The sequence below is a fragment of the Bos indicus x Bos taurus genome, chromosome 14 (assembly GCF_003369695.1).
Source record: "Bos indicus x Bos taurus breed Angus x Brahman F1 hybrid chromosome 14, Bos_hybrid_MaternalHap_v2.0, whole genome shotgun sequence".
Classification (NCBI taxonomy): Eukaryota; Metazoa; Chordata; class Mammalia; order Artiodactyla; family Bovidae; genus Bos; species Bos indicus x Bos taurus.
This window is the reverse complement of record NC_040089.1, coordinates 3,098,890-3,115,263: the sequence shown is the minus strand read 5'-3', so window position 1 is coordinate 3,115,263 and position 16,374 is coordinate 3,098,890. Positions and strand designations below refer to the sequence as shown.

At 46.5% G+C, this 16,374-nt stretch overlaps 1 protein-coding gene across 1 annotated transcript; it reads left to right on the top strand.

The window, feature by feature from the left end:
- Window positions 1-9,692: 9,692 nt before the first annotated feature.
- Window positions 9,693-13,051, top strand: CHRAC1 (chromatin accessibility complex subunit 1). Its single transcript, XM_027560764.1, has 3 exons — window positions 9,693-9,931; window positions 11,710-11,836; window positions 12,412-13,051. Exons 1-3 carry the CDS (start codon window positions 9,785-9,787, stop codon window positions 12,531-12,533), a joined length of 396 nt encoding a protein of 131 aa, XP_027416565.1. The 5' UTR covers window positions 9,693-9,784; the 3' UTR covers window positions 12,534-13,051.
- Window positions 13,052-16,374: the final 3,323 nt, after the last annotated feature.

The window sequence follows — 16,374 nt, the reverse complement described above, 5'->3', positions numbered from 1 at the left end:
GCAGTCTTTTACCTGGGTCCTAGGTTGGCACTCTTCTGCCCGCAGAGAATCTCCTGAGGCCATCGCTGTGGGAGTGGGGGGCTTGGGGGGCAGAGGAGGTGTCCTGGAGTCTCAGCCACACGTTCATGTGACTTCCTTGTGCTCCAGAGATGTGCTCAAGGCTGGCATCATTGTCCTCAACATCCCTGGACAGTGCAGTGCGGCACGCAGCTCAGCTCACATGCTCTCGTGGGGTCTGGTATTTGGTCTCTATCAGTGTCCAGCAGCAGATCTGGAGCCGTTGTTCAAATGGAGAATAGTTATTTTCAGCAGCTGTATCTTTGCTCCTTGCCCCTTAGAGTCTGTGCTAGGATTCTCTTCCTGGGATCTGCCCCCAGACACCCTGCCATAGATCTGTGGGGTTATCTGGTGAAGGGGTCAAAAAAGCACACTCAGACGAGGTTCAAGAAGTCTTTTAAGGTCAGAGAGCCTCCAGCTTAGCTAAGCAAAGTGATCAAGCCCCTCCCAGCTGTTGGAGTGAATACACACTGAGTCCAGTTCAGTTCAGTCATCCAGTCATGTCCAACTCTTTGCGAACCCATGGACTGCAGCATGCCAGGCTTCCCTGTCCTTCACCAACTCCTGGAGCTTACTCAAACGCATGTCCATTGAGTCAGTGATGCCATCCAACAATCTCTTCCTCTGTCATCCCCTTCTCCTCCTGTGTAGTGGGAATTTCTAATAATGTACTTTCACAGCCTTGAGAAATTACATAGAAATAGCACCTGGAAAAACAGCATGATTTGATGGTTATTTTTCATATTTTTCTTAGACTAATAGACTTGTTACAAACCCCAAGGCCAGACCTAGAAGGGAGTATGACTGGGATCATGAAAGTCTGGACCTTGGAACACCGGGTTGGCGTTAGGTATGAACACTGCCTACACACTTGCTGACTGTTCCCAAGACTAGAAGGCAACAGCCTGGGGTAAAAACAAGGAGATCTGGACTATGTCAGTGTAGTGTCTTGGGAAAGATGGATCAAAGAAACTTTTGTAGTCTGCAATCAGGAATAAAAGCTGGACTCAGAGTGGACTCTGCACCTCAGTCCAATAGAGGCTGCAGGTCCCCTGACCCATTGCACCAGATGTCGTGTTCTGTTTTCATTCTCATCGCTTGCTCCTGGACCTTTAGGGCAACACTCCTGCCTTCAATCTTTCCCAGTATCAGAGTCTTTTCCAATGAGTCAGTTCTTCGCATCAGGTGGCCAAAATATTGGAGCTTCAGCATCAGTCCTTCCAATAAATATTCAGGACTGATTCCCTTTAGGAATGACTGGTTTGATCTCTTTGCAGTCTCAAGTCTTCTCCAAAAAAAAAAAAAGAGTCTTCTCCAACACCAGTTCAAAAGCATCAGTTTTTCGGTGCTCAGCTTTCTTGATGGTCCATCTCTGGCAGTTCGAGTAAACTCCAGGAGTTGGTGATGGAAAGGGAAGCCTGGCATGCTGCAGTCCATGGGGTCACAAAGAGTCAGACACCAGTGAGCGACTGAATTGAACTAAGTGAACTCTCACATCCATACATGACTTTGGAAAAACCACAGCTTTGACTAGACAATCTTTGTCAGCAAAATAACGTCTCTGCTTTTTAATATGCTGTCTACGTTGGTCATAGCTTTTCTTCCAAGGTGCAGGTGTCTTTTAATTTCATGGCTGCAGTCACCACCTGCAGTGATTTTGGAGCCAAGAAAATAAAGTCTGTCACTGTTTCCATTGTTTTCCCATCTATTTGCCATGAAGTGATGGGACCAGATGCCATAATCTTTGTTTTTTTGAATGTTGGTTCTAAGCCACTCTCCTCTTTCACTTTCATCAAGAGACTCTTCAGTTCCTCTTCGCTTTTGCCATAAGGGTGGTGTCATCTGCATATCTGAGGTTACTGATATTTTGATTCCATCTCGAGCTTCATCCAGTCCAGCATCTCACATGATGTACTCTGCATATAAGTTAAATAAGCAGGGTGACAATATAGAGCCTTGACATACTCCTTTCCCAATTTGGAATCAGTCCATTTTTCTATTTCCAGTTCTTACTGTTGCTTCTTGACCTGCATACAGATTTTCAGAAGGCAGGTCAGGTGGTCTGGTATTCCCATCTCTTGAAGAATTTTCCACGGTTTATTGTGATCCACACAAAGACTTTGGCATAGTCAATAAAGCAGAAGATGTTTTTCTGGAACTCTTTTGCTTTTTCAATGATCCAACGGATGTTGGCAATTTGATCTTTGGTTCCTCTGCCTTTTCTAAATTCAGCTTGAACATCTGGAAGTTCTCAGTTCACATACTGTTGGAGCCTTGCTTGGAGAAGTTTGAGCATTATTTTGATAGCGTGTGAGGTGAATGCAATTGTGCAGTTGAGCATTCTTTGGCACTGCCTTTCTTTGGGATTGGAATGAAAACTGACCTTTTCCAGTCCTGTGGCCACTGCTGAGTTTGCCAAATTTGGTGGCATATTGAGTGCAGCACTTTCACAGCATCATCTTTGAGAATGTGAAATAGCTCAGCTGGAATTCTGTCACCTCCACTAGCTTTGTTCATAGTGATGCTTCTAAGGCCCACTTGACTTCACTCTCCAGGATGTCTGGCTCTAGGTCAGTGATCACACCATTGTGGTTATCTGGGTCATGAAGATCTTTTTTGTAGAAGTTCTTCTGTGTATTCTTGCCACCTCTTCTTAATAATCTCCTTCTGTTAGGTCCATGCCATTTCTGTTCTTTATTGTGCCCATCTTTGCATGAAATGTTCTCTTGGTAACTCTTTTTCTTGAAGAGATCTCTAGTCTTTCCCATTCTGTTGTTTTTCTCTATTTCTTTGCATTGATCACTGAGGAAGGCTTTCTTTTCTCTCCTTTCTATTCTTTGGAACTCTGCATTCAGATGGGTACATCTTTCCTTTTCTCCTTTGCCTTTAGCTTCTCTTCTATTCTCAGCTATTTGTAAGGCCTCCTCAGACAACCATTTTGCCTTTTTGCATTTCTTTTACTTGGGAATGGTCTTGATCACTGCCTCCTGTACAATGTCACAAACCTCTGTCCATAGTTCTTCAGGCACTCTATCAGATCTAATCCTTTGTATCTGTTTATCACTTCCACTGTACAATCATAAGGGATTTGATTTAGGTCATACCTGAATGATCTAGTGGTTTTCCCTACTTTCTTCACGACTGAATTTGGCAATAAGGAGTTCATAATCTGAGCCATAGTCAGCTCCCAGTCTTGTTTTTGCTGACTGTATAGAGCTTCTCCATCTTCAGCTGCAAAGAATATAATCAATCTGATTTTGGTATTGACCATCTGGTGATGTCCATGTGTAGAGTCATCTCTTGTGTTGTTGGAAGAGGGTGTTTGTTATGACCAGTGTATTCTCTTGGCAAAACTCTGTTAGCCTTTGCCCTGCTTCATTTTGTACTCCAAGGCAAAACTTGCCTGTTACTCTAGGTATATCTTGACTTCCTACTTTTACATTCTCCACTCCCCTATGATGAAAAGGACATCTTTTTTGGTGTTAGTTCTAGAAGGGCTTGTAGGTCATCACAGAACATTCAACTTCAGCTTCTTTGGCATTAGTGATTGGGGCATAGACTTGAATTACTGTGATATTGAATGGTTTGCCTTGGAAGCAGAGATCATTGTGTCATTTTTGAGACTGCACCCAAGTCTGCATTTCAGACTCTTATTGACTATAAGGGTTACTTCATTTGTTCCAAAGAATTCTTGCCCACAGTAGTAGATTATAATGGTCATCTGAATTAAATTCATCATTTTGGTCCATTTTAGTTCACTGATTCCTGAAATGTTGATGATAACTCTTGCCATCTCCATCTCTTGGACCACTTTCAATTTACCTTGATTCATGGACCTAACATTCCAGGTTCCTATGCAGTATTGCTCTTTACAGCATCAGACTTTACTTCCATCACCAGTCACTTCCACAACTGGGGGTTGTTTTTGCTTCGGGTCTGTCTCTTCATTCTCTCTGGAGTTATTTCTCCACTCTTCTCCAGTAGCATATTGGGCACCTTGCCTGGAAAATCCCATGGACGGAGGAGCCTGGTGGGCCGCAGTCCACGGGGTCCCTAAGAGTCAGACACGACTGAACGACTTCACTTTCACTTTTCACTTTCACGCATTGGAGAAGGAAATGGCAACCCACTCCAGTGTTCTTGCCTGGAGAATCCCAGGGACGGCAGAGCCTGGTGGGGTCTATGGGGTCGCTGCCGTCTATGGGGTCTCACAGAGTCAGACATGACTGAAGCGACTTAGCAGCAGTAGCAGCAGCAGCAGCGACCTGGGGAGTTCATCTTTCAGTGTCATAATTTTCTGCCCTTTCATACTGTTCATGGGGTTCTCAAGGCAAGAAGACTGAAGTGGTTTGTCAATCTCTTCTGAATCCAGACTCTCTGGTAAATCAGTTACATTGATGTAACTGATCAATCAAATTACATTGATTTAACAGACAAAGCTGTTAAATTAAGCTATTACATTAAGCTCTGTCCACCTGGACTGATGTCATTAGAATCCATTCCCCACACACTCCTTAAGTTTCCAATGATAAAAGCAGTGAGTATGCTGCAATTCTTTCGTTGTGTCAACATCTCTGGCCTTTGCTGATGCATCCTGGGGCATGCTGGGATCTGACTCCAATTACGGACTGTTATTAATGAGAGGCGTGTCCTGAGAAGGCTCAGCATCCCTGCTCCAGGTAAGCACAGTGAGCTCATTCAGAGGACTTCGGGGATGAGGGGGAGTGAGCTCAGGCAGGCAGAGGGGCCGTTTGCTCTGACAGAGGCTCAGAGGGGTGGGGTGGTCAAAGCTTTGCTAGTGTCCTCCCTACTGTCCTTCTCTAAGCCTCGGGACCCCACTCTTCCCAATAGACAGCCTGACTTCACAGAAAAGCCCAGGTGAACTTATGACTTCAACTTCTGTGGTGATTATGTCTCAGGTAAGACTAGAGGCAGGTCTGACCTTTAGCCCCATCAGCCCTGAGGCTACAAAAGATCAGGAAAGGCTGAGGGCTTGTTCTGAGAGTTTACAGTCAGAGCTTCCAACTTTCTTTCTGAAATCCCCCCATCTCAGGAAAAGCGCATCTCACAAGGCTCCACTGCCTTGGGGCAGTGGCAGGTGACAGCCTAAGTGACTGTTTGGCCAGTGCCTGCTGCCAGGGAGGTCATCTCTGCTCTAGCACAATCATATCATCAGCTCCAGATCCCCATTTCTGTGGGTCTGTTTCCCGTACCAACTACGTATGTCTCAATGTTCAATCAGGAAAGCAGAAACTTCTTCAGATATTCCAGACAGAGAGGGATTTAAAGCCGAGAAATGACTTTGAGGGTGTGGAAGGGCATATGCTGGAGCATGAGGGAGCTACCGCTGAGATGAAGCTTGGAGATGAGGAAGCTGCTGCTGCTCCTGGCTGGGGGCCGGGCCCACACTCCCCCATAGACTGCCTGAGGTGCTGCCACAGAGTGGAACCCCACCCCACTATGCACAGCGCAGGTGACTCCCTGTAACCACCGCCCACCCCAAATCCCTGCCTTCTGCCAACACCTTCACACAACCATAAACGATGCTTCCTCCTCCATCCGTGCTGCACCCTCTCACCTGGGTCTCCCAGAAGCCAGCTGGTGGGGGGTTCTGGGGAGCGTAGTTACCTAGTGCCCAGGGTACAGGTGCAGGTGCAGTGGGGAGGCAGCAGAAGCAGCGGGCACACCTGAGAGGCTGTGAGGATACATGGTGAACGAGAGCACCGACAACAGAATGATCTGCTAACTCATGTGCTGCTTCTCGTGCAGGGAAGTTCTGAGGATCACAGATCCTTTCCTTCTCCCACTCTTAGGTTCCAAGCTTGTTTCCTTTTTTACAAATGCTGGGCACATTCCCTCTTTCTGCAGATCTCTGTCTTTGCCCCACTCCTTACTTCTCAAAATGGCCAAATACAGCAACGTGTCCTGCCAATTCCACAACCTGAGCTTCTCACCCTCCTTTTCTCCTTGAATTATTCTGGCTCTCTTCATCCTCTAGATGCTTGCCACCCTCCTTCCTAAACTTAACCCATCCTGCTCTCAAATATGCTGAAATCCTCTTTCTCCTTGAGACCTGATTAACAAACAATAACCTGCTAGAGAAACAAAACTTAAAAATGATGCCTGTCTGCTTCCTGTGTGGACCAAGGACCCTTGTGGGTAGCCTGTTTGCAGAGAGAAGGCTTTCCTTTGGCTTGGAGCTGAATCCTGCAGACTGAAACAGCGCCTCCGCCTCTGCTTGGCACAGGGCTTGGTGCCAGTCAGTCACCCCTTGGCAATCAGGATGAGCTTTTAAGGTGGGTCTGCTCCCTAGCTTCAGGACTCTTCAGGCTCTCCACTATTCTCAGAAAGCAAGCCAAGCTTCTCACCTGCCCACTGGAGTGGGTCCCACCTGCCTGGCTCACCATGTCTCCTGCACTCTCTGCCTCACTTGCTAAGCTCCAGCCACACTGGCCTTTTTGTTCCTCAAATCTGCCAAGGCGTCTTCCGGCTCAGGTGTTTTCTCACAGGCTATCGTGTCAGAGTGCTCCATTCCTGCCTCCAGATCTGACCTTAGGGACTCTGCTGGTGGTCCAGAGGCTAAGGCTCCGCCCACCCAAAGCAGGGGCCCCGAGTTGGATCCCTTGTTTGGGAACTAGGGCCCCAGTTAGGATGGGGAGCAGCCAAACAAATAAACATAAAAATCTGACCTTAAGTTTCATTTCTCAGACACGCCATACCATCACTCTCATAGCATTTACCACAGGGGATGTTACTTTTATGTTCCTTGTACTTGAAACTATGCCCTGTGAGAACAGGGACTAGAGCCGTCTTGCTCACTGCCTGTAGCTTTCCTCTGTGCCTAGAAGGGCCTGCCATGCACTGGGGGCTCTTGCCCAAGACCTGAGGTCACAGTGGTGAAGATGACACTGTCCTTGTGTTCTTGGCTTTTTCCTTCTAGACACAAAGCACACAGTAGGTGCTAAGGCGGCTGGGTCATCACGGCTGAAGGGAGATGTGAAGACTTCTGGCACTGCAGATGTCAGTAATCTGGGGCATCTGTGTTCTCTGGCTTCGGCTCCTCTCATTAAGACTGAAGGGCAGTGGTTTTCAGAGCCGACGAAAATTTGCAGAAAAACGCTCTGCGAGTACACATTTTATATTTTGTAACCATTGCCTAAGTGATAGGCAGAATTGAATCAAAAAGGTTAAACAAGGTATACTTTTAATCTTCCGGACCCCTTTCATGTGAATTTTGGAATCAAATTTGATTTGGGGTGAAAGGACCTTGTAGCAGGAACACGGAAAATTCACACAGTAGTGTAGGCTTCTGCAGAGTGCTGCACGGTTGGCAAAGCACTTCCTCCTTCTCAGCTCCTTTGACGCTCACGGCTGACCTGAGAGGGAGGTAGTGCTGGATGGGTGGGAGGATGGCTTTGATCTTTACGCACCAGGCATGTTCACACCTTTTAACCCAAGATGAGTACGCTTCTCCTGTCTCATCTTTGCAAATAAGGAAACAGTGATTTGGAGAGAGTCCTTTGTTGTGAGTGGAAAGACAAGTCTTATTCCACCTCCCAGCAGTATTCAATCCCGTTGAAACAGTATTTTTCACTTGGCTTTAAGGATACATAATCCGTTGGTTTTTCTTTTGCTCAATGGCCACTTTCAAGTTTCCTTTGCTGAATCTTTTTTTCATCTCAAAATGTTGGGGTAACCCAGGTTACAGTCCTCAGATCTTTGTACTCTATCTACACTCTCCTCCCAGGTACATTCATTCAGGTCCTTGGTTTTAATTACCACCTGGACAATGGTGGTCTGTATTTCACTGGTCCAGCCTGAACTCCGGGCTGGAATAGCCAACCGGCCAGTCAACACTGCCACTAGTGTTTCAACGAAACTGAGACTTAATTTGCTCTAAACCACACCCCTGCCAAATGTGCTCCTCCTGCAGGCTTCCCCAGATCAGTAAACAGCACCACCATCCTTTAACGCAATCCTTTCACCACCATCCTTTCACTTAGCAAGACCATGAAGAAGTAGAATTTGCATTTTATGGCAAGACAAGGAAACAATTAAATTTTTAATTCTGTTGGGCCTCCTCCTTCTCTCCCTGATGTGCAGTGTGTACCTGCATTACATATTCACCACAGCTCCTCAAAGGCAGGAATGCCTGCTCAACTGTGAAGATCAACTCTTTTTTTCCCCTTTCTTTTGATGCTAGCAATGGAACTTCTTCTAAGAACACTGTGCTTTCTCAGCTCTTTAGGGGGTCATGTGACTTGCTTTGCACATGCTTACCTGGGTTGTGTATCCTTGGTGAACTCTGTAAAACATCAGTATGTCATTTTGATGTACAATTCTCTGTCTTGAAAATGTACCTACTATGCCTTTGACTTCTAATAGGTATTAAGGGCTCTCAGAGTTTTCTGAGAATCTGCTTCTCCGTTATAATCCTCTGGCTTGAATAAAATCTTTTTTCTTCTTGATAGTTAATTGAATTTCCAGAGATTACCTGTTGGCTCTATCTTCAAATTAGGTCCCCCAAATCTACTATAATCTACTATTTCCACCACCTCTCTTCATCCCGGTAACAGCTTACCTGCACTCTTCCATTCTCACTCCTCTGTGGCCTATTCACATATGGCCACCTGAATATTCCTTGCAAAATTTAAGTGGGGCCTCCCAACTCTTCTGGAAAGAATTCCATGATTTACAAGACTCTATCTGATCTGCTGCTGCTGCTAAGTCGCTTCAGTCGTGTCCAACTCTGTGCGACCCCATAGATGGCAGCCCACCAGGCTCCCCGGTCCCTGGGATTCTCCAGGCAAGAACACTGGAGTGGGTTGCCATTTCCTTCTCCAATGCATGAAAGTGAAAAGGTAAAGTGAAGTTGCTCAGTCGTGTCCGACTCTTAGCGACCCCATGGACTGCAGCCTACCAGGTTCCTCCGTCCATGGGATTTTCCAGGCAAGAGTACTGGAGTGGGGTGCCAATGCCGTCCCTGCTGTCTAATCTAGCCCGTGGCTATTTCCTACCATTCCTAACTCATGACACCTTCAGTCACACTAGCATCCAACTCCTCACTTGCAATCACCTTCAATTCTACAATCTCTTTGCTTCCACCTTTACAATCTATCCTTGTGACTCCTCTCTGGTCTATTCACGTTCAGAAGTCAGAGGCATCTTTCTGAAACTTAAGACACATCCCATCATCCCTCTGATATCTTTCAAGCACTTCCCATTTTTCTTAGAGTAAAATCCAACAGGGCCTAGCCCCTGGCTACCTCTCGGACTTCACCTAGCACACCTGCCCACAGAGCGGTCATTTTACCCTTCTTAAAAGGGTCCTCCCTCAGGGCCTTTGCCTTGCGGCTCTTTTTCCCGGTAGAGCTCTTTCTAATCAGTAGGGCAGTTTTCTCTCCTCACTGCCCAGCCTTCTCCCTTTTTGCCCCAGTTTCTCTCTTTTCACGCTGTTTTCCTTCACGGAATTTCTTCCCAAGGCCGAACTCCCCACCCACGGCCGCCCCCGCCCCGCCTGAGCTTCGGGTCGCATTTCCGCTCCGCGCGCACAGCCGCGGGGGGAGCGCGGCATCACGGGATTTGTAGTCCGCCCCCGCCGCCGCACCACACAACACTACAACTCCCACGGGGCAGTGGGACGTCGCTCTCCTACACCGACCGTGTAGGCCGGCCACCTTGCGGCTGGTAGGGGCTGCCGCCGCCGCCGCGGGGGCGGGGCGCAGAGATGGCGGACATGGTCGTGGGCAAGGATAAGTGCGGGGAGCAGCGGTTGGTGTCGCTGCCCCTGTCCCGCATCCGGGTCATCATGAAGAGCTCCCCCGAAGTGTCCAGCATCAACCAGGAGGCGCTGGTGCTCACCGCCAAGGCCACGGTGAGGCGGGACGCGCAGGGAGGAGTTGAGGAGCCGGGGACGGCGGTGGTGCCGCCCGAAACCGTTGCGCCCCGCCCTGCCCGCCGAGCCCTGCCCGCTGCCGTGTCCATTTCGGGCCCCTGCGCTGCGGCCCCTTTTCTTTTGAGGGCCGCCTTACGCCCCTCTTCTATCGCGCGCGCCCCAGCTCCCGCGCGCGCCCTTCGCCCCGCCCCCCGGTGCCGCTCCCGCCCTCCTTCGCGCGCCCAGCCGCCCGCTCTTTCCGCTCGCGCCCTCCTTCGCGCGCCTGGCCGCCCGCTCTTTCCACTCCCGCCGTCCTTCGCGCCCTTGTCGCCACGCCCACCCCGTTCCCGCCGTCCCTCGCGTGGGGGAGGTCTAGGCTTTGGCGCGTAGGCGGTTTTTGATGTCCTCTCCTCTAGCGTCACTTAACTAGGGGCCCCACCGCCCCTCCTTTTGTCGCTTCCGGTCTTTTTCGTGGCTTTGGGCCCCAGCTCCTTAAACAGTTCAGGGAGAGGGCTTCCTCAGGAGGTGCGGCCGGGCCTGGCCGCTTGCCCACGCTGTCCCGAGTCTCCTGGGCCCAGTTGTTGTACAGTCCACGAGTCGTGTCCGACTCTTGGCGGCCGCGTGGGCTGCGGGACCCCAGCCTTCTCTGTCCCCTGTAGTTGAGTCGGCGATGCCATCCAGCCATCTCGTCCTCTGTCGTCCCCTTCTTCTGCCTTCAGTCTTTCCCAGTATCAGGGTCTTTTGTAATAGAGTCGGCTCTTCGTCTCAGGTGACCAAAGTATTGGAGCTTCATCTTTAGCATCAGTCCTTCCAGTGAATATTCAGGGTCGATTTCCTTTACGTTCGACTGGTTAGACCTTCTTGCTGTGCAGTAAGGGACTCTCAAGAGCCTTCTCCAACACCACAGTTGGAAAGCATCAATTCTTCGATGCTCAGCTTTCTTTATGGTCCATACATGACTAGTGGAAAAACCATAGCTTTGACTATTGGGACCCTGGGCCAGAATTAAAGTTTTAGGCCCAAATAATTGTCTCTTGATTTGGTCTAGGTAGGCCAGAACCTTCCTGTTTTTAACCCTTGGCCAGGTTTCTGCTTCAGTCTTTAACTTTCCTTGGAATCCATTTTCCAGCCCTGTTAGTTGGGTAGATAGTGTCCCAAGGGTATGTTGGTCAAAGCTGGAGCTAAAGGAAGTAGGAAATTGAGTAGTTTTGGGATATTTGTTCCATTTCATTCTGTAGATATTAAGGAGTTAAGAGTTTTGCAATTACTTCTTTAATCCCTTACTAAAACTCAATTAGATGGATCTAAAAACAGAGAGGCTCATTTCAGGTGGTTGCCTTAGGGAAGGTATCTGGGTAGAACAGGAAATTGATCATTTTTTACCTTCAGGTTGTTGACTTAGGGTTGTAGGGGGACCACCCTACACAATGTACATTTATACACAATGTGTGTTCCTGAGCACAGAGAATTTTTGAATGGTCTCTTGCCCCTCTTTAACTGTAGAGGTTGGGCATTAAACAGTTATGATTTATTGTTATATTTATATATTTTTTGTAAGTTAGAAATCTAAACTTTTAGGAAATCTCTGTTTTCCTGCCAACTTTAATTCAGTCTTACTCTCTTCCTGACCTCATATTTCTCCTTTCTCCATTTATTTCTCCTATAATTTGATGAACCAGGATAATCTGCAATCATCTAAACTTAATGTAATTAAAAAGTGAGGTCTGTGGTAGGTTTTCAAAGCACACCTTTAATTTTACTTTTTCATTTTGTTTTAGGAACTCTTTGTTCAGTATCTTGCCACCTATTCCTACAGACATGGCAGTGGAAAAGAAAAGAAAGCACTCACCTATAGTGACTTATCAAATACTGCAGAAGAGTCGGAAACTTTTCAGTTTCTTGCAGGTACTTTGCTTTTGAAATATTTTGGTTAAAAAATAGTAATTACAGCTTTTCCTCCGCTTATTTTCTGCTTTCACTGGAGTAGACATTTTGGTGCTTTTTCCAGGTGCCACAGTTTACCTGGCACAGGACCAGAGGTTTAGTTTTGTCTATTTGAGTATGTTTGTAATGCGGTTTACCTAGAGCACGAATTAAGTTGGCAACCTGCACAGGGTGTCTGGGCAAGCCGGGCAGGCCCACCCCTCAGACTCCTCCTTATTTGGATGGGGAAACAGAAACTCATCATTGTTGTTGTGGAACAAAAAGAGCTTAAGGTGATCCTCGGGGTCAGCACTTTGTCAGGTGGGTTGGACAGGGTTGCTTCCAGTAGTTACCAGCACAGAGAAGAACATAGTTTGCAATCAGTGAAATAGAAACAGGTATTTAGCATTAGTCAGGAGGCAGTGCTAGTTTCCTGCTATTTCACCCCAGAAGTGTAGTCTGAAATTTGTCTCGTCTTGGAACCTGTTTTAGAGGTCATAGCAGGGACTAGCACGTTTTGAAATTTGCATTGCTGATGTTAGCTTTATGTTTTTAAGATATATTACCAAAGAAGATTTTAGCTAGTAAATATCTGAAAATGCTTAAAGAGAAGAGAGAAGAGGAGGAGGAGGAGGAGAATAACAACGATGAGACTGATGACGACGAAGCGGAATCCTGACCCCAAAGATGAGCCTGGTGAGGACCCTCCTGGATTAGCACCTTGGCTGTGAAGCAAGCGTTAGTCTGTCCACCCTTCAGAGACTTCACTTACGTTATGTTCTTCCCTGGCTGAGACGGAGCATAATGCACCTCTGCCATAAATAGCCAACAGGAAAGGAACCCAGATAGCAGCCTCTCTTCCCCAAGCCCACACTGCTGCTGGAGTGGGAAGGGACTGCCAACAGCCTGCGTACTGGAAGGCACAGCCCGTCTGCAGCGCTGAGCTCCAGAGGAAGAGGGACTCTGCTTAACTTTCTAGTTTGAAGATAGATTTTCAAGAACTTGTAAAATACCAGTTGTGTCGACTCACATATGTATATTTTGAAATTAGTTCTTGTAAACAGCTAGATCCTGTTTTAGCTAAATATGTAGTCTGTAGGTAGGATTTTTGTATTTCAAGACAATCTGACTTTGTATTCATCCAAATACTGCATTTTTTTAAACTGTAAAATAAATTTTTCTTGATTAAAAGCTGTATTTTTTTTGCATTTTATTTTTAATTGGAGATTACTTTACAGTATTGTGATGGTTTCTGCCATACATCAAGATGAATCAGGTATACATATGTTCCCTCCCTCTTAAACCTCCCTTCCACCTCCCTCCCTATCGCACCCCTCTAGGTTATCCCAGAACACCAGCTTTGGATTTCCTGTGACATACAGAAAATCCCCGCTGGCTATCTGTTTTACATATGGTAACGTATATGTTTCAGTGCTACTCTCTCAAATCATCCCACCTTCTCCCTCCTCCGCTGTGTCCAAGTCTCTTGTGTGTGTCTGCGTCTCCATTGCTGCCCTGTAGATTGGTTCTTCAGTACTGTCTTTCTAGATTCCTTATCTATGTGTTAATGTACAATATTTATCTTTTTCTGACTTACTTCACTCTGTATAATAGGCTCTAGGTTTGTCCACCTCATTGAAACTGAGTCAAATGCGTTCCTTTTTATAGCTGAGCAATACTCCATTGTGTGTATGTACTACAGCTTGTTTATCCATTCATCTGCCGGTGGACATCTAGGTTGCTGCTGTGTCCTATCTATCGTAAGTAGTGCTGCAGTGAGCGTTGGGGTGTATGTCAGTTATGGTTCCCTCAGCATATATGCCCAATAGTGGGATTGCTGGGTCATATGGTAGTTTTAGTCCTAGTTTTTTAAGGAATCTCCATACTATTCTGCATAGTGGCTGTATCAGTTTTCATTCCCACCAACAGTGTAAGAGGGTTCCCTTTTCTCCACACCCTCTCCAGCATTTATTGTTTGTAGACTTTTTCTGATCCGTGTGAGATGATACCTCATTGTAGTTCTGATTTAAAAGCTGTATATATTTTTATAGTAAACTGTTTTATGGGACTAGTTTTAGAACCCTCTATTACTATTTTTTTAATTAATGTAGTTTTGGCTGCCCTGAGTCTTTGTTGCTGTGCTTAGGATTTCTCTGGTTGTGGCCAGAGGGGCCTACTCCTATTGCGGTCTGTGGGCTTCTCATTGTGGTGACTTCTCTGCAGAGCAGGGCTCTAGGTGCATATGGGCTCAGTAGCTATGGCTTACAGGGTTAGTTGCCCCGAGCCTTGTGGAATCATTCCCCAGTGACCGAACCTGGGTCTCCTGCGTTGGCTGGCCAACATGTGGGATCTTAGTTCCCCAACCAGGGATCAAACCTGAGCCTTCTGCAGTGGAAGCCTGCATGCAGTCTTAACCACTGAAGTCCAAAAATAAGCACTTTCTAATACTTCTATTCCTGGAGAAAAATTTCATATCACATTATTAAATGAAATACACTAAGAAATATTACCTCTGCCTAAGCATGTCTTTCTTAAAAGAATTACAAAGCATTCTGTATTATTGAAGATCTCCATCATTTTTACTATTCCTTCATAGTAATTGTTTTTATCCACAAGAGAAAACCATAAGCCCTATTTCTATTCACTTAAGGTATATTTTAGCTCGTGTCTTTTCAGTCTTTTTTTAAAACTGAGTTTGAATTTTCATCCAGTAAAATCATCCTTTAATGTCCATTCTGTTGGTTGTGTCAGCAGTCAATATATACAGAACAATTCCGTCCCTCCAGATGTTCCTCTGTATCCCCCTGAAGTTCGTTCCTTCCCTTATCCCCAGGCAGTCGCTCCTGTTTTCTGTCCCTCGTTTTTAAATTTTATTAAAATATTTTAAAATCTACTTTTTAAATGTACAGGTTTAAAAAAAAATAATTTTATTTATTTTTGGCTGTGCTGGGTCTTCGTTGCTGCACAGGCTTTTCTCTAGTCGTGGCGAACGGGGGCGCTACTCTGTAGCTGCGGTGCGTGGACTAGTCACTGCAGTGGCTTCTTCTGTTGCAGGGCACGGGCTCTGGGCTGTTGGGGCTTCAGTAGTTGTGGCTCCCGGGCTCTAGCAAAGGCTCAGTGGTCGTGGCACATGGGCATGTGGGATCCTCCTGGACCGGGGGTCAAACCTGTGTCCCCTGCATTGGCAGGTGAATGCTTTAGCACTGAGCCCCCGGGGGAAGCCCCAGCGTGCAATCCTGAGCGCTCACAGAGGCAAGCATGTAACCGCCGCCACTGAGGCACAGTGCTCCCCTCCTACGCCCTGGCAGAGGGAGTCCCAGACTTTTTCTGGAAGGGCTACAGAATCTCTCACTGCTAGACAACTCTTACTAGTTCAAAAGCAGCCACAGACAGCACATAAAGGAATGAGCGTGCCTGTACTTGAGAAAACTTATGGACACTGAGATTTAAATTTTGTATGATTTTCATGGTTCATGGAATCTTTTGACTTCTTTACAACCACTTAAGAATGTAAAAGTCAATAGTATTAGTTTATATGCCATACAAGAACATAGCAGGCCACACTGCACCCACAGACCATGGTTTGCCCACTCATCTTTCCAGCACGTATGTCGTATAAATGGAATCATATAGTATGTAGGCTTTGAATCGGACTTTTTATTTTAGCATAGTGCACTTGCAGTATCAGCAGTCCATTCCTTTTTACTGCTGAGTAGGATTTCTTTGTATGGATGTACCATTTGTTTATCCACTCCACAGGTGAATGGATACTTCGCAACTTGGGTTGCTCCTGTTCTTTGCCCCTCCCCCCGTTTTTTTTTCCTTTTTAAAAATCTGAAAAACTTTTTCATATTTCCCATTTTGTTAGAAATAAAGCCCTATAAATATTTGGTACAGGTTTTGTGTGGTTGTGATTTTGTGTTGTGATTACTGTTAATTTAACATTTCTATGTTTATCTGAATTTTTACATTCTCTATAGTGAACGCATATTATTTAATTGTTCTTAAAAATAAAAAAATAGCTTTAAAACACAAACTTTGGCCTGCTTTAGCTCAGTGTCTGTCCTAGGGATTCTCAGCTAGTTTCCTGTTTTCTTATTCCTACCTTCCTTATCTCTCAACACGACATATTCTCTCCAGTACAGACAGAAGTCAGACAGCCCAGAGGGAGGCCACCGAGCAGAGGGTGAGTGACCCACCAGGCTCAGGCCCCAGATGCGGTCAGCTGTATCCCACACAGCATGGAGCTCAGGGGTTCACACTTGACTGGGGTTTAGCTGAATGACTTTTCACTTCACCCTTTCTCACGGCTGCTAGAGGAGGAACACCCACCTCATCCTGGATACCACATTTGTTCCATCCGGTTCAATCCTAGGTTTATCCCCAGACTCCCAGTTCTCAAGGGGCCCAACGTATAAAATAAGGCCCTAGACTTGTGTCACCCAAGGGGTGCTTCTACCTCAGAGGCCTGGAATCTTAACCTGTGTGGATGGAAACCCCCAAATAAACACATGAGTAAC